This window comes from Plecotus auritus, assembly GCF_963455305.1.
Source record: "Plecotus auritus genome assembly, chromosome: 6".
NCBI lineage: Eukaryota > Metazoa > Chordata > Mammalia > Chiroptera > Vespertilionidae > Plecotus > Plecotus auritus.
In genome coordinates, this window is record NC_137773.1 from 88,963,599 (window position 1) to 88,982,001 (window position 18,403).

Below are 18,403 nucleotides of genomic sequence, written 5' to 3' on the forward strand. Positions count from 1 at the left end.
TGATAGAGAGATCAAAACATTGATGAAAGAGGAACATCATCAATCAGCTACCTCCTGCACAACCCCTTCTGGGGATTGGGCCTGCAATCCAGGTGGGAGATTGATCCAGTGACTTCGGTTCATGGGTCAATGCTCAACCACTGAGCCACCCGTCTGGGTCCATTTTAACAATTTTTGAGTGTACAATTCAGTATCACTAAGTACACTCACATTGTTATGCAACCATCACCACCATCCATCCCCAGAACTTTTTCATCCCAAACTGAAACTCTGTCCCCATTAAACACTAACTCCCCTTTTCCCTCCTCCAGGCCCTAACACTCACTATTCTAAATTGCTGTCTCTATAAATCTGACTCCTTCAGGGACCTCATATGAGTAGAATTGCACAATTACACAACAAATTGCATCATTTGTTGACTTGTCTTGGCACACTTGTCAAAAATCATTTGACCATATATGTGAAGGTTTATTTCTGGGCTCTCTAAGCAATTCTATTGGTCTATTTGTCTTTTTGTATTTGGCTTATTTCATTTAGCATAATGTTTTCAAGGTTCACCATATATATATATATATATATATATATATATATATATATATATATAACTTTATCCATTCACCCATTAATGTACATGAGTTGTTCCCATTTTTTTAGCTATTGTGAACAATGCTGTTATGAACATTGTTATATAAGAAACTGTTTGAGTCTTTGCTTTCAATTCTTTGGGGTGTACATACTTAGAATTGCTGGATTACATGGTAATTCTATACTTACATTTTTGAGGAGCTGCCAAACCATTTTCCACAGTGGCTGTACCATTTTACATTCCCAATCTCTCCATGTCATCACCAACACTTACTATTTTCCTTTTCTTAATAATAGCCATCCTAATGGGTGTGCAGTTGTATCTCACTGTGGTTGATTTGCATTTCCCTAATGACTAATGGTGTTGAGTGTCTTTTCATGTGCTTATTTGTCCAACTGTATATTTTCTTTGGAGAATTGTTTAGTTAAGTCCTTTATCCACTTTTTAATGGCTTGTTTTTTGTTGTTGTTGAGTTTTAGTTCTTTTATATTCTAGGTATTAACCTCTGATTAGATATGTGATTTGCAAAAATTTTCTCCCATTCTGTGGATTGCCTTTTCACTCTCTGAATAGTGTTCTTTGAGGCACAAAAGTTTTTAATTTTGATAAAGTTCAATTTATTTTTATTTTGTTGCCTTTGCTTTTGGTGTCATATCCAAGAAATCACTGCCAAATCCAATGTCATGAAGCTTCTAAGAGTTTTATAATTTTAGATCTTATGTTTAGGCCTTTGATACATTTTGAGTTAATTTTTGTATATGGTGTGAGGTAAGGATCCAACTTCATTCTTTTGTTTTGGTTATTCAGGGTCCCTTGAGAATCCATAAGAATTCTAGAAGGACTTTTTTATTTCTGCAAAGAATGTTGTGGGAATTTTAATAGGGATTCCATTGACTCTATAGATCACTTTGCGTAATATTGACATCTTAACCTTAATTATTCCAATCCATGAATATGGGATATCTTTCCATTTATTTTTATCTTCTTTAATTTCTTTCAGCAACATTTTCTACTTTTCGGTGTAGAAGGCTTTTGTCTCCTTTGTTAAGTTTATTCCTAAGTATCTTAACTCATTTTGATACTGCTGTAAATGGAATTGTTTTTTCAATATCCTTTTTGGGTTGTTCATTGTTAGTGTATAAAAAAGCAATTGACTTTTTAAAACATATGTTTTTATTAATTTTTAGAGAGAGAGGAAGGGAAAGGGGGGAGAGAGAGAGAGAAAAATTGATATGAGAGAGAAACATGGATCAGTTACCTTCCACATGCACCCTGACCAGGGATCAAACCCAAAACCTGGGCATGTACCCTAACCAGGAATCAAACTGGTGACCTTTCAGTGCACGGAATAATGCTCAACCAACTAAGCTACACTGGCCAGGGCAGAAAAGCACCCGATTTTTGTATGTTGATTTTGTATCCTGCAACTTTGCTAAATTATTTTATTAGTTCCATGAGTTTTGGCACATGTAATCCCACCACTGGTTTCTTTCTCTTAGCAAAATTTATTTGGAACTCATCCAAGTTATTTGGGGTGTCAGAACTTAATGAGGACACTGCTGTTTCTTTTTCACTCTCACAGAACACTTTTGACACCACATGTGTGTAGGTTCCCCCACCATCACCACCACCTCCACCACCGCCACCACACACACCAACCAATATTCTCCGGTTCTCTGCAGACAGCAACTGGGCGAACTACAGTTTAGTTCAATTCTGACACTGAACTGCCTGGAGTTAGTGCAGTCCCACAGATGAAGGGCTCAGTCCCACAAGAATGCCCCCACTGAAGACATCAGTCTCCAGTCCAGGTTGTCACCTGAGCTTCTGACTGACTGGCTATGAATCCGAGGTTTCCACGACCTCCTCCTCAGGTTAGAAAATGTGCTAGTATGGCTCATAGAACCCAGGAAAACAGCTTACTTACTAGGTCACTGGGTTTTAAAAAAATGTTTTTATTGATTTTTAGAGAGAGAGGGAGAGGGAGAGAGAAACATTGACTGGCTGCCTCCTGCACACCCCCTGCCGGGAATCAAGCTTAAAGCTTAGTCATGTGCCCTGACTGGGAATTGAACAGTGACCTCTTAGTTCATGGGTTGACACTCAACCATTGAGCTACACGGACCGGGCAGGTTACTGGTTTATTATAAACAATACAACTCAGGAACAGCCAGAGAGAAGAGATGTACAGGGAAAGGTATGGGTAGAGGAACATGGAGCTTCCATACTCCCTCCAGGTGTGTCACCCTCCCATTACCTCGATGTGTTCACCAACCCACAAGCTCTCCAAACCCTGTCATTTAGGGATTTTGATGCCGGTTTCTAGTGTAGTCGTTACCAATTAAGTCATCAAGCAATCCATTGATGATTAACTCAACCTCTCTCCCTTCCATGGGCTCCAGGAGTGGGGCTGAAAGTTACAACCCTCTACTCACATGGTTGTCTCTCCTAGCAAGCAACCCCCATCCTGAGGCCATCTGGGACTCCTCAGCAGGCAGTCATCTCATTAGCTTACAAAAATGCATGTTTTGCTGCTAAGATTCCAAGGGTTCCATTTTCTCCACACCCTCATCAGCAATTGTTTGATTTATGATAGCCATTCTGATAGGTGTGCGGTGATATCTCATTGTGGTTTTAATTTGCATTTCCGTGATGGTTAGAGACATTGAGCATCTTTTCATAGGTCTACTGGCCATCTGTACATTCTCTTTGGAGAAGTGTCTATTCAGGCCCTCTGCCCATTTTTAAATCGGATTGTTTGGGGGGACTTTTGGTGTTAAGTTGTTTAAGTTCTTTATAGATTTTGGATATTAACCCCCTTATCAGGTGTATCATTGGTGAATATTTTCTCCGACCTGGTACATTGTGTTTTCGTTGTGTTGATGGTTTCCTTTGCTGTGCAAAAACTTTTCAGTTTGATTAGTTCCATTTGTTTATTGTTTATTTTGTTTCTATTGACAAAGGAGATAAATTTAAAAAATTACTAAGAGCAATGTCAAAGAGTTTGCTGCCTATGTTTTCTTCTATGAGTTTTATGGTTTTGAGTCTTACAATTAAGTCTTTCATCCATTTTGAGTTTATTCTTATATATGGTGCAAGAAAGTAGTCTAGCTTCTTTTATTTTTTGTATGTATCTGTACAGTTTTTCCAACATCATTTATTGAAGAGACTGTATTTACCCCATTGTATATTCTTGCCTCCTTTGTCACAGATAAAGTCACCATCTAGGCAATTTATTTCTTGGCTATCTGTTCTGTTCCATTGATCTGTGTGTCTGTTTTTATGCCAGTACCATGCTGTTTTAATTACTATAGCCTTGTAGTATAATTTGATATTAGGTAGAATGATACCTCCAACTTGGTTCTTCTTTATTAAGATTGCTATGGCTATTAGGGGTCTTTTGTATTTCCATATAAATTTTAAGATTATTTGTTCTAGTTCTGTGAAAAATGTTATTGGTATTTTGATAGAAATTGCTTTGAATCTATAGATTGCTTTGGGTAGTATGGACAGTTTAACGATGTTAATTCTTCCTCTCCTAGAGTACAGTATATACTTCCATTTATTTGTATCTTCTTCAATTTCTTTCTTCAATGTCTTATAATTTTTTGAGTACAGGTCTTTTACCTCCTTGGTTTAATTTATTCCTAGGTATTTTTTATGTAATTGAAAATAGGATTTTTTCCTTAGTATATCTTTCTGATAGTTTGTTATTGATGCACAAAAAATGCAACAGATTTTGAATATTAATTTTTGTAACCTGCTACTTTATTGAATTCATTTGTTACCTCTAATAGTTTTTTCAGTGTAATCTTTAGGGTTCTCTCTATCCAGTATCATGTCATTTGCAAATAATGACAGATATACTTCTTCCTTTCCAATTTCCTTTTATTTCTTTTTCTTGTCTGATTGCTGTGACTAGAACTTCCAACATTATGTTGAATGAAAGTGGTGATAATGGACATCCGTGTCTTGTTCTTGATCTTAAGGAAAACACTTTTAGCTTTTCCCATTGAGTATGATGTTAGCTGTGAGTTTGTCATGTATGGTCTTTATTATGTTGAGGTATGTTCTTCTATTCCCACTTTGCTGAGAGTTTTTATCATAAGTGGATGCTGGATTTTATAAAATGCTTTTTCTGCATCTATTGAAATGATCATATGATTTTATATCCTTGATTTTGTTTATGTGGTTGTATCATGTTAATTTGCATATATTGAACTATCCTTGCATCGAAGAATAAATCCCACTTGATCATGGTGTATGATCTTTTTAATGTATTGCTGAATTTGGTTTGCAAATATTTTGTTGAGACTATTTGCATCTATGTTCATCAGGGACAGTGGCCTATACTTTTTCTTTTTTGTAATTCCTCACTTTGGAATCCAGGCAATGCTGACCTTGTACTCGTGTAATGAGCTTGGGAGCCTCCCCGCCTCCTGAATTTTTTGGGATAGTTTGAGAAGGATGTTTGAATGTTGGGTAAAATTTACCTGTGAAGCCATTACTCTTAGGACTTTTATTTGTTGTGATTTTTAAATTTTTTTTATTGCTGATCTGATTTTGTTAGTAGTTATCAGTCTGTTCAGATTTTTTGTTTTCTCTTGACTCAGTCTTGGAAGATTGTAAGTTTCTTTTTAATATATATATATTTTTATTGATTTCAGAGGGAGAGAGAGATAGAAACACCAATGATGAGAGAGAATATTGATCAGCTGCCTGCTGCATGACCCCCACTGGGCACCAAGCCCACAAACTGGGCATGTGCCCCGACCAGGAACCCAGCCAGTAACCTCCTGGTTCATAGGTTGATGCTCAACCACTGAGCCACACATGCCAGGCAGATTATATGTTTCTAAACATTTATCCATTTCTTCCAGATTGTCCAATTTGTTGGCATATAATTATTCATAGTAATTCCTTCTTGTAAACCTTTGTATTTCTGTGGCATCAATGGTCATTTCTCCTCTTTCATTTCTCATTTTATTTATTTGGGTCCTCTCTCTCTTTTTTTTTTTTTGATGAGTCTGGTTAAAGGTTTATCATTTTGTTTATCTTTTCAAAGGACCAGCTGTTGGTTTGATTGATCTTTTGTGGGTTTTTTTTTTTTATACTTTATTTTGTTTAGTTCCACTCTGATCTTTATTATTTCCTTCTTTCTACTCACTTTGGACTTTGTCCTTCATTTTCGAGTTCCTTTTTGTTGAAAGGTTAGATTGTTTATTTGAGATTTTTCTTGTTTCTTGAAGCAGACCTATAATACTCTTAGTCACTGTATCCCACAGATTTTTGGACCATTGTGTGTGTTTTTAAATATATACACTGAGTGGCCAGATTATTATGATCTCTGAATCAGTGTATATCTTATATAATAAAAGGCTAATATGCAAATTGTCCCCTCGACCAGCAGGCAGGCCGGCCAACCGCCCATGTCCCCTCCCCCTGATCAGGCTGGCCGGACCCCACCCATGCACGAATTCATGCACCGGGCCTCTAATATATATAACATATATATATTTATATATATTTATATATATTTATATATTTATATTTATTTATTTATATATTTATATGCACGCACACACACACACACACACACACACACTCTGAGTGGCCAAATTATTATGCGTTCAGAGATCATAATAATCTGGCCACTCAGTGTATATTTTCATTGATCTCAGAGAGGAAGGGAGAGGGAGAGAGAGACAGAAACGTCAATGATGAGAGAGAATTATTGATTGGCTGCCTCCTGCAAATCCCACCCCCACCCACCCAGGGATCAAGCCTGCAACAGGGATAAGTGCCCTGAGCCTCACCAGCCAGGCCATTGGGCCATTGTGTTTTTATTTTCATTTGTCTCAAGGTTTCTTTGATTTCTTCCTTGATCTCATTGTTAACCCCTTCATTGTTTAATAGCACATTATTTAGCCTCCATGAGCTTGTGGGGTTTTTTTTTTTTGTGTGTGTTTTTTTCTTGTAACTGATTTCTAGTTTCACACATTGTGGTCAGAGAAGATGCTTGATATGATTTCAATCTTCCTAAATTTATTGAGACTGTGACCTAACGTGTGGTCTATCCTGGAAAATGTTCCATGTATGCTTGAAAAGTGTATATTGTGCTGCTTTGTGATAAAATGTTGTAGAAATAGCAATTAAATCCATCTGGTCTAAAGGGTCATTTAAGGACACAGTTTCCTTGTTGATTTTCTGTCTGGATGATCTATCCATTGATGTCAATGGGGTGTTAAAGTCTCCTACAATTACTGTATTCGATCTCTCCTTTTGTATTCATCAATATTTACTTTATATACCATTTAGGTGCTTCTACATTTGGTGTGTAAATGTTTACAAGGGTTACATCCTATTGTTGGATTGATCCCTTTATCATTATGAAATGTCCTTCTTTGCCCGGCTAGCATGACTCAGTGGTTGAACGCTGACCTATGAACCAGGAGGTTACAGTTTGATTCCTGGTCAGGGCACATGCCTGGGTTGTGGGCTTGATCTCCAGTGGAGGGCGTGCAGGAGGCAGCCTGTCAATGATTCTCATCATTGATGTTTCTCTCTCTCTCTCTCTCTCTCTCTCTCTCTCTCTCCCTTCCTCTCTGAAATCAATAAAAATATTAAAAAAGAGAAATGTCCTTCTTTGTCTCTTGTTATAGCTTTGTGTGTTTCTTTTTTCATATATTTTATTGATTTTTTACAGAGAGGAAGGGAGAGGGATAGAGTTAGAAACATTGATCAGCTGCCTCCTGCACACCCCCTACTGGGGATATGCCGGAAACCAAGGTACATGCCCTTGACTGGAATCGAACCTGGGACCCTTGAGTCCACAGGCCGACGCTTTATCCACTGAGCCAAACCAGTCAGGGGTAGCCTTTGTTTTAAAGTCTATTTTGTCTGGTGTACATATTGCTACCCCAGCATCTTTTTTGTTTCCATTTTCATGTAGTATCTTTTTCCATCCCTTTATTTTCAGTCTGTGTGTGTCTTTTGATCTGAAGTGGGTCTCTTGTAGACAGTGGGTGTTGTTTGGGTCTTGTTTTCTTATCCATTCAGCTATTCTATGTCTTTAGACTGAAGCATTTAATCCATTTATATTTAAGTGATTATTGATAGGTATGTGGTTATTGCTATTTTATTATTCATATTTATATTCTTCCCCCCTTTTTAAAAAAATATATTTTATTGATTTTTTTACAGAGAGGAAGGAAGAGAGAGTTAGAAACATTGATGAGAGAGAAACATCAATCAGCTGCCTCCTGCACACCCCCTACTGGGGATGTGCCTGCAACCAAGGTACATGCCCTTGACCGAAATCGAACCTGGGACCTTGGAGTCCACAGGCCAATGCTCTATCCACTGAGCCAAACCGGTTAGGACTCTTTCCCCCCTTTTTCTTCTTAAAGAAGTACCTTTAACATTTCTTGTAATACTGATTTGGTAGCGATAACTCCTTTACCTTTTTCTTGTACGGGAAGCTCTTTATCTCCTACTTCAATTCTAAAGTACAGCCTTTTATGGATAGAGTAGTCTTGGTTGTAGGTCCTTGCTTTTCATCACTTTGAATATTGTGTGGTAATCCCTTCTTGCCTGAAATGTTTCTGTTGAGAAATCAGCTGACAGTCTTTTCTTTTTTTACTTTAAAAATTTATTTATTTTAGTGAGAGAGAGGCAAAGAAACAGCGATCCATTGTTCCACTTATTTATGCATTCATTTGTTGATTCTTATATGTGCCCTGACCAGGGATTGAACCTGCAACCTTGGCGTATTGGGAGAATGCTCTAACCAACTGAGCTACCCAGCCAGGGCTCAGCTGACAGTCTTATGAGAGCTCCCCTGTAGGTAACTAACTGTCTTTCTCTTGCTGCTTTTAAGATTCTTTATTTGTCTTTAACCTTTGGCACTTTAATCGTTATGTATCTTGTTGTGGGCCTCTTTGAGTTTATCTTATTTGAGACTCTCTGAGCTTCCTAGACTTGTATGTCCTTTTCCTTCGCCAGGTTAGGGAAGTTTTAAGCTATTATTTCTTCAAACAGATTTTCAGTTCCTTGCTCTCTCTTTTCTCCTTCTGCTACCCCTGTGATGTGAATGTTGAAATGGTTGATGTTGTCCCAGAAGTCTCTTAAACTGTCCTCATTTTTAAAAATTCTTTTTTCTTTTTGCTGTTTCAATTGGGTATTTTTCTCTACTTTGTCTTCCAAATCGCTGATTCGATCCTTTTCTTCATGTGATCTGCTATTTGATTTCTTCTAGTCTACTTTTCATTTTTGACTGGTTCTTTTTTACGGTGTCTATGGCCTTATTTATGCTATTTATACTATCTCTTTGTTGAAGTTCTCACTTAGTTCATCTATTCTTCCTCTAAGTTCATTGAGCATCCTTATAATCAGTGTTTTGAACTCTGCATCTGGTAGCTTGGTGGCCTCCATTTCATTTAGTTCTTTTTCTGGAATTTTCTCCTGTTCTTTCCTTTGAGGCATGTTTCTTTGTCTCCTCATTTTGGCTGCCTCTCTGTGCTTGTTTCTATGTAGTAGGTAGATTTTCTATGTCTCCCAGTCTTGGCAAGGTGGCCTTATGTACTAGGTGTCCTGTAGGGCCCAGTGGAGCAGTCTCCCTGGTCACCTGAGCTGGGTACTCTAGGAGTGTCCATTGTGTGGGTGAGTGTGCCCTCCTGTTAGGGTTGAGTAGGCATGTCTGAGTAGGGTTGTCTGAGTAGGGTTGACCCTCAGGCTGACTGGCCACAACCACAGAGCAGGATTCACCCCAAAAGGGCTCTGGTGCTTACTGAGACTACCCTTTGGGTGTGCCTTTTGTGGAGATAATCAAGTGGTGCTCTGTTGTGGTCGAAGGCAGCCACTGAGTGTGTTGGTTCTGGGGCCTCTTTGGAGGGCCTCCAGTGCAACCCCAGGTCAGCTGCTGCCTGGTTCGAGCTACAAAGATATCTGAGGTTGGTAGCTGCCTGTGTTGGTCTGGGAGGTGCCTGGGAGGGGTCATGCTCCAAACTGATGCCAGCTACCACCAGTGCCGGCCCGGGTGCTCAGCAGGCGGCACAGGGCAAGCTGAGGCCAGCTGCCAGCTGCCACCTGCCTGAGGCCTCTGGACCTTTGAGCGTTTTTAGGAAAGTCTGTAGCACAGGCCAAAGCTGGCTGCCTGGAAAAACAGCCCTTGAAAGTGGCTCGGGTGATGTGCTGAAGTGTTTTTTAAAAAGTTTGAACTTTGTACTTTAATATTTCAGGTTTCTTTACTAAAATCGGAATATCTGATTACTCAGGGCTCCAGCCCCACTCTGCTTCTTGTGTTGATTGTCTGGCCCTTTTGAACATTTTATTTATTATTATTATTTTAAAAAATATTTTTATTGATTTTAGAGAGGAAAGGAGAGGGAGAGAGAGATAGAAACATCAATGATGAGAGAGAATCATTGAACAGCTACTTCCTGCACGCCCCCTACTGGGGATTGAGTCTGCAACCCGGGCATGTGCCCTTGACCTGAATAGAACTGGGGACCCTTCAGTCCACAGGCCGACACTCTGTCCACTGAGCCAAACCAGCTACGGCTGAACATCCTATTTAATGAGAATAATATGCTCTGATGGGGTCAGGTAGGCAGAGGGCAGCAACTATCATTTTGATCTAAGGAGTCATAAGACTTCTGGTTTCAAATTCTGACCCCATCATGGTCTTGCTGCGTGACTCAGAGCTAATCATTCTCCGCTCTGAACCTGGTTTTTCATCTGTAAGAGGGAATCGGTGAATTCCCTCACCACTCCCTGCACCGCAGAAGTAGCCTAGAAAAAAGGCTCACTATACGGATGCTGTTGTCCTGTTCTAAGAGCTTTCAGACTTAGCAGAGGGACTGTGCAAATAATAACCTTATGCTGGCTTGCAATAGGTAGGACTAGAAAATGGAGGGCCCCATTGTCTCCCCCTACTCCTTTGAGCCCCCCGAGCAGAGCATGAAATCTGCCCGCTAGCCAAAGCCCCTCACTTTAACAATGGAGTAAGTGACAGAGGTCAGTGGCCTTCCCAAAGCCACAGCGCATGTTGCAGGCACACAGCTCCCATTCTCATACTCAGTTCTCCATATCGCCTGCCTCGCTGATGCCACTCCCCAAGTGGCATATGTGGGGCTGATAGACTTGGAACTGCCAATGTTGTTGTTTTTTTAACTCTGTGCCAGGCATGGTTCTGAGCATTTTACCTGTGTTAATGCTGGGAACCTGGATGACCCGAGGGGCGTGGTGGTTGTGTTCCTTGTGTGGACAAGGAAACTGAAATTCAGTCATTTTCTTCAAGTCATACAGCTGGGGAGTGGCATGGCCAGCGTCTCCCTGCCTCATCCTGAGGGTCTCACGCTTGCCAGTACCCCCAGGCTGGGGTCCCCTTGTCTGCCTTCCCTGTAGCTGTGTCTCTGTCCTGGTCTGCATCTCCATTCCAGCCACACCAGCTTCCTCGCTGGCCTTCAAACAAAAACTGAATCCTGCCCCAGGTCTTTGCATTTGCTGTTCCCTCACCCTGGAGTGCTTCCTCCTGACCCATGGTCTTCCTTCCTTCTTGTCTTTCTGGCCCAGCTCAGATATCACCTCGTCAGACTGGCCTGCTTCAACTACAACAGCTAAAATCAGCTCACCAGTAACTTGCAGTCATCCACATAGTGTTAATTCTCTGTAGGCCACAATCTAGTCCATGTGTTCACGTATTCATTCATTAATTTATACATTTTATTATCCATTTAGTCAACATTTACTGGGCGCCCATTATGTGCCAGGCCATGTTCTTGGCCCAAGGGGTACAGCAGTAAACAAAGCAGACAAAAATCCCTGGTCTGCAGTACTTACTTCTAGAAGACAAAGCAAACAGTAAAAAAGCAAAATATAGATTATGTCCAATAAGTAGTATTTTTTAAATTATATTTTTATTGATTTCAGAGAGGAAGGGTTAGGGGGAGAGAGAGAGAGAGAGAGAGAGAGAGAGAGAGAGAGAGAAATATCAATGGTGAGAGAGAATCATTGATTGGCTTTGGCTGCCTCCCGCACGCCCCACACTGGGTATTGAGCCCGCAATCCGGGCAACTGTGACCTCTTGGTTCACAGGTTGACGCTCAACCACTGAGCCATGCCAGCCGGACAGTAGTATGCTTTTAAGAAAGGGAAATATGAAATGTTATGACAGCAGTTGGTGAGGGGAGGCCTTCCTGAGGAGTCGACTTTTGAGCTGAGGCCTGAAGGAGGTGAAAGGGGAGCCACTGGGGATCTGGGCAGGGTGAACAGCGGTGCAAAGGCCCCGAGGTGGGAATGTGTACGGAATGTTTAGGGAACAGCAAGGAGGCCACTGTGGCTGGAGCACAGTGAGTGAAGGGTAGAGTGGGAGGTCACAGGGCAGGGCCTTGTGGGCTGCAGTGAGGACTCTGGCTTTTCCTCTGAGTGAGTTAGGGGCCATAGAAGGTTCTGAGCAGAGGAGGGATATGGTCTGACTCTAGGCTCCCTCTGGCTGCTGAGGGGGAAACAGACCAAGGGGCAAAGACAGGAGCCAGAGACCCGGGCAGAGGTGAATGCACTGGTCCAGGCAAGTGATGAGGGGTCTGGCCAAAGACGGGCCGAGAAGTGGGCCAATTCTGAATAGATCTGAGCAGTGAGGCTGATTTGAGGTACAGTGGGAAAAGCAGAGTCAATGAGAACCCCACAACTTGGCGTGTGCATCATTACTAGGCTAACCTATTGAAAGCCCAGCCCTCCCGTGTCATCTCCGTGAAGCACAGGTCATGGTCTGTCTCGGTCACTCATGTGTCCCCAGCACCTAACAGAGCCTGGCTCACAGAGGCTCTCGGTACTGTTGGTCCCTGCAGTTCTTTGTCTCCCATCTCTTCTGGGGTGTCTTTCTCTTTAGTGTCCTCTATCTGTCCCTCATTTCTGCCAGGAATTCCCTTGGCCCCCCTGGTCCTCTTAACCTCCCCAATGCCATCTCAGCCCCCCTGACCCCGGTTCCTGCCTGCCCCTGCAGCTTCGAGGCAGAGAATGGGCCTACCCCGTCACCTGGCCGCAGCCCCCTGGACTCGCAGGCGAGCCCGGGCCTCGTGCTGCACGCCGGGGCGGCCACCAGCCAGCGCCGCGAATCTTTCCTCTACCGCTCCGACAGCGACTATGACATGTCGCCCAAGACCATGTCCCGGAACTCGTCAGTCACCAGCGAGGCGTAAGCACTCCCTGACCCCACCTGCCGGCTATTCCAGGCCTGGCCCTTTCACAAGCTGCCCTTCCCAGCAGGAGGGGCAGCACTGCCCAAGCCCCCAGAGGAGGGTAAACAACCCCCCCATCAGGAGCTCAGTCCCTTTCTAGCATGTCCATCCAGTGAGTGCCCACCCTATCTCTGCCCCCCCCCGCCATACCTAGACCCTCCCTCAGTTCAAGCCCCTACCCTTGTTCATATAGTCCCCACCTACCCAACTTATCCATTGGCTGCTGGGGTCAGGCCCCACCTCAGCCTGTGTCTCTGGCAAGGAGGGGAGACCCCCCCAGTTGAACCCCTCCCTGCCCCTGCTGCCTCCCAGTGTCCACTTCTGAGCATCCTCTCCTCCCCTCCGCCAGCCTTTCCTAAGCCATTTCCCTCACCATTGCCACCTACAGAGGTGTGAGCACCCCCCAGACCTGCTCAGCCCCCTCCCCTCTCATTGACTCCTCCAGCCCTGCCCTACCCATCAAGGTACCCATCTCACACACCCCCCTCAGGCCCCTTTCTGCCCTACTCCCCTCCCCACCCACTGCTCTCACCTACCCCCACCCACCTGAGCCCTTCTCCCTGACCACCATTTCCTTCAGGGCTGGCCCCTGCAGCATGTTCACTCTTGTGAGGTGTAAGTGCCCTCTCCCCCCACCCTAAAGAGCCCCCTCCTTGCCCACTAGCCTCCCTGGGCCTGGCCCCCACAGAGTGTCCACCCAGGAGACACTCAGAAGCAACACCCAGAGTTGCTTCTCTGGCGCCCCACCCCCTCTCCTCCCAGGTCCTTTGGCGTCCCACTGCACGGACCCCTGACCTAGCCCTGTCCTTGATTATAGGTATGCTGAGGACCTCATTGTGACTCCATTTGCCCAGGTGAGACCTCGCCCCTAAGGAGGGAAAGGACTCCAAACCTCCCCCACACTTGGGGACAGGGGCCCAGTACCCTCTCCTTACTGCCGTCCCTGATCCCAGGTGCTGGCCAGTCTCCGGAGTGTTCGCAGCAACTTCTCACTCCTGACCAATGTACCCATTCCCAGCAACAAGTAAGTTGAGCTGGGCCCCAACAGCCATAATAGCTCCCCCATTAGATGGCTGCTGTGAGGAGTACAGAAGGTGATATATGGAAAGGGCTAAAACATTGCCCAGCACACAGTAAGTGCTCACTCAATAGGAGTACTTCTTATTTGGGTCAGGGATATGGCTGAGAGCTGCTGGTCCCTCTAGGAGTCGGAGGGCGGGGGCAGGGCGGGGGGCGGGGAGTGGAAGGAAGCAGGAACTTTGGAGACACAAGACCTGACCCTACTGCTGATCAGCCATGTAGTCTCCAGGAAGCTGGTTCACCTCCCTGAACATCAGTTTCCCTGTCTGTAAAGTGGGTTCTTGTGGGTTCTGTGAGAGGCTGCAGAGTACATGGCAGCGTGCCTGGGACACACTGAGTGCTCGGCAAAAGGAATGTTGGCATGGAGAGGGGTAGCCGGGATCTGGAGGGGCCCAGGCTGGCACTGGAGCCCCATTTCTTTGCAGGCGATCCCCACTGAGTGGCCCAACCCCAGTCTGCAAAGCCACACTGTCAGGTAAGCCCCAGGGGTAGTGGAAAAGGGCCCCTCTTACTGCCCCAGTGGGGGTCCCTCACCCAGGATAGTTGATTCATCCCCTTCCCCCATACCCCACTCACCTGGCAGACCCCCATCGCCATGGGCTGGGGCCTCTGAGGGCCTGCCTGTGGATCCTGTCAGTCATCACCCCTGCTGCCCCTTCTCCAGAGGAGACATGTCAGCAGTTGGCCCGGGAGACGTTGGAGGAGCTGGATTGGTGTCTGGAGCAGCTAGAGACCATGCAGACCTACCGCTCAGTCAGCGAGATGGCATCCCACAAGGTTTGTGGACCTCCGCCAGCAGGGCGGGCCCAGTCCCTGGGTGGGGCTGTGGGGTGGGGCTATTCCTAGGCAGAGCCTGTGGGGTGGGGTCTGGGGTGGGGCTAGCAACAGGACGGTCCCAGTGAGCAGGGCCAATCTGTGGATAGGGCTATAGGGTGGGGGCAGCTTCTATAGATTTTTACTTCTCCCAGGACCTAGGAAGCCTGGTGTGTGTGTGTGTCTGTGTGTGTGTGTGTGTGTACATCTGTCCATAGACAATCATGTTTCTTGGGGCGGGGTCGTGTGCTTGTATGGTCTACAGGTATGTACCTGTGGCTATGAGTCTGTGTGGCTGTCCATTTGTTGGCTACACATTTGCAGTGTGGGGTGAGGGTGTGTTCCAAGAGACTGTCAGGAGTGGAGTACAGATGTGTACCTGTGGATGGTGTGTGGGTGTGCACAGGCGATTATGCAGGGTTGTGTGTGGGTCTGTGCAGGAGGGCTGTGTATGTCTACAGGTGTGAGCTGGTCCACATTTGTGGTGTGTCTCTCCATGTGTTTGTGACTCTCTACTCTCTGTGTGTGCTTGCACATGTACTCGTGTGCTTGCAGGGCTGCAGGGGAGGGTGCAAGGCTTCCATGGACAGCTGTGCAGACTGTGCTCTGCACAACTCCAGGATCACCATTCAGAAAGTAGGCAGAGTGAATGATGCTCCCTGGAGTTGTGCGGCATAGTGGCAGCCCCTGTGGGAGGAAGCATCTCGGGAAATGAGTGTACAGGTGGGGGTGTCTGTGTTGGGGCAGTGCATATGCCTGTGGGTGGAGATTTGTCTGGGAACATATAAGTCTGAGGGTAATTGTGTCCCTGAGGGTGTGTTAGCATCTGAGCATGTGACTGCATCTCTGAATGTGAATCTGCGAGTGTGTGTGTGTGTCTGTGTGTGTGTACTCTCTTATGGATTTGTCAGGGTATGTTTGTGTCTAAGGGCACATGGGTATTTGTGTTTGTTTGACAGTGTCTGTGGGTGTGTTGAATATGTGTTGATAAGTGTGTCCCGTATCTGAGTGTGTGTCCCTCGGCGTGTGTCTCCATGTCTGGGTGTGGGTCTGTGTTCTTGGAAGGGGCGTGTCTGAAGGCATTTGTATTTCTATGTACTCAGCTATATACCTACAAAGGTGTTACCCATCAGAGCTGTGACTGTGTGTGTGTGTGTGCATGTGGTCAGTGTAGTACTGAAAGCATCTGGGTATCTGTATGTGTTCAGTGTGTCAAGTGCCTGGCTGTGTTAGTGTGGACGTGTGTCTCAGAGTGTTCGTATGTCTGTGAGTGTGGGGAGCATCTGGGTGTGTGTCTTTGTCTCTGGGTGTGTCCATGGAGGAGGCATGTCCTCGAGGGGGTGTGTACTGCCCTGCCTATCCCGGCAGCCCCACTGGGGCCTGGCCGAGGTCTGTGGGCTCTGATGCCCCTTTAACACCCCCCCACCCCCGGCACCAGCTGACATCACATGCAGCCTGCCAGTGCTGCAGTGAGCACGCACACACAGGCGCACAAGCGGAGCCCAGAGCCTCTGAAGCCGCCTCCTGGGACCCTCGCCCTGCCCCTCCATGGGCAGGGGTCCCTGGCCACCTCCGCCCACTGCTGTGGGGGGGCCCAAAGAGGCCAGCGGCTGGCAGACCATGTAACCAGGGCTGCCACCGGGAGCGCGGAGGGGAAGGGAGCCCCCAGCCCTGCTGGGCCGGCCCAGGCCCCTCCGCGGCTCCCCCTCCACTGCCCACCTGCCCAGCACCCCACCCCTGCCCCAGACTGTGGCTGTTAACCCCAGGATTCCCCAAGCTCTGCCTCTGTGTGCGGCAGCCCTGAGCAGGGCTAGACTCCAAGATGCCCTTGGTGGATTTCTTCTGCGAGACCTGCTCCAAGCCATGGCTGGTGGGCTGGTGGGACCAGGTAGGGGACCTCCGGGGGGTGGATGGGCAGGAGACCCTCTGACCTCTGACCCTTCAACCTCTGGTCTGAACTTGTGTGTTCAGCTGTGCACGTGTGTGGCCTGTAAATGAATGCTTATGATTATGTCTCTGTGTGTGGCCCAGGGCTGGGTGTAGATGGTGGGTGGCTGGGGGTGTGGATCTCTCTAGGTGTGACTGTCAGTTCACACGTGTGTGTCTGCAGTGGTATGGGGCCACCTAACTATATGCTTGTTTGCCTGGGTCATGCTGTAGCCCTGTCTGAGATCACATGGCTCCGATTGTATTGTGTGTTGGACATGTTTGTGAGTCCAGAACTACATGATTTTTCTGGGGCATGTGACCTCGAGTGTCAGTACACCTTATCGTACATGCCCCTTGATTTATGTGTCTGAGGCTGTGTGAACTGTGTAACACAGAAATCTGTGTGCAGTTTGTGACTTTGTGGGTCCATCTTGCTTGTGCAGGTGCGTGTGCGTGTGCGTGTACGTGTGTGTGTGCGTGTACGTCTGTGTGTGTGTGTGTGTGTGTGTGTGTCTTTATGTGTGCCCGGGGTCTCTGGGCAGCACTGGGTGGAGTAAGTGCCTGTCCAGTGTGGGCACTCAGGCTAACCCTTCCTGCCCAGTGTCCCTCTTGCATCTCTGGACAGTGTCGGCTTCTGCTTTTGGGGTGCTTTGGCAGCTTGGGGGTGGGGAGCTAATGCCCTTTCTCCTCCTTGCACAATGTCACAGCAGATGCTGTGTGAAGTAGCATGGGGGCACCAGGAGAGGCCCCCAAGCCCAGTGCTAGGTATATTACATTCATGCGTGCATCTGTCCGCCTCCTGAGGCTAGGGAAGAGGGGGCGATGATGGGGAAACCCCTCTGCCGGGTGACCAGACTAGGGCTTCCTAAGCTCACTATTCTCCCCTGCTCCAGACAAACCTTTTCTTCGCCCAGAACTTGGGAACTGTGTTCCCTCCTTCCCAACTGGGCTGAGTGCTGGAGGCCAGGACTCCGAGGGAGTGGGGTCCATGTCTGGGGACACAGGGGCCAGGAGTAGCTCTGGGAAGGCAAGGGTTAAAGGGCCTGCAGCCTACCCCGCCTTTCCCCCAAGCTCAGAAGCTGGTTGGACGGGGAGTTGCTAAGGAGACTCCCATCTCCATGGCAATGGGATTCTCCTGGTACCTCATTGGCTTCCTGTTAGGAGCCCCTCCCTTCCACAGGTGCCCCTCTGGCTCCTCCTTGCGGGGAGGGGGAGACAGTATGGGCAGGGGAGCCCCACTGCCTCAGGCAAGGAGAGATATGCCCAGTCCTGACTCCCAAAGCCTGGGGTCTCCCATCCGGAGCTGGAGGAGAGGAAGGGCTGACCCCTCCCTCTGGCAGCTTGCTGGGGGCTCTGTTGGCTGAACAGAGAAGTAGGAGGGACTCATGGAGTCTTCAGAAGTTTCTTGGGCAAGGCTGACTTCCCCCTTTTTCCTCGACTCCATCATTCCTCCCTTCTTGCCTCCTTCACCTTAGTTCAAGAGGATGCTAAACCGGGAACTCACACACCTGTCAGAGATGAGCAGGTCAGGAAACCAGGTCTCTGAATACATCTCCACCACATTCCTGGGTGAGTGAAGGGCAGCCCGCGCAGGGGTGCACACCTGGGCTGGAGGGGCCCCCCAGACCTTGGGTCCTATTGCCCACCTTTGCCCAAGGGACTCTGACTCAACTCTCCAAAGGTCAAAGTCACCATGTTCAAGAATTCCCATACTCATGATGCCCCCAAATCCAGTGGGACCCTAACTTCTGTAGAA

General features: G+C 46.5%; 1 protein-coding gene across 5 annotated transcripts in view; it reads left to right on the forward strand.

Moving 5' to 3' along the window:
* The window catches only part of PDE4A (phosphodiesterase 4A), a 41,298-nt gene that overhangs the window by 13,331 nt on the left and 9,564 nt on the right, over window positions 1-18,403 (forward strand). For 4 of the 5 annotated variants that reach the window (XM_080674572.1, XM_080674576.1, XM_080674574.1 and 1 more), the window contains 6 exons: window positions 12,591-12,782; window positions 13,643-13,679; window positions 13,779-13,849; window positions 14,331-14,380; window positions 14,570-14,682; window positions 18,123-18,216. In XM_080674572.1, coding sequence (XP_080530698.1) covers window positions 12,591-12,782; window positions 13,643-13,679; window positions 13,779-13,849; window positions 14,331-14,380; window positions 14,570-14,682; window positions 18,123-18,216 — 557 coding nt within the window. Of the gene's footprint in view, window positions 1-12,590; window positions 12,783-13,642; window positions 13,680-13,778; window positions 13,850-14,330; window positions 14,381-14,569; window positions 14,683-16,178; window positions 16,607-18,122; window positions 18,217-18,403 lie in introns of those variants that run through there. The other variant, XM_080674575.1, reaches the window with a different exon arrangement.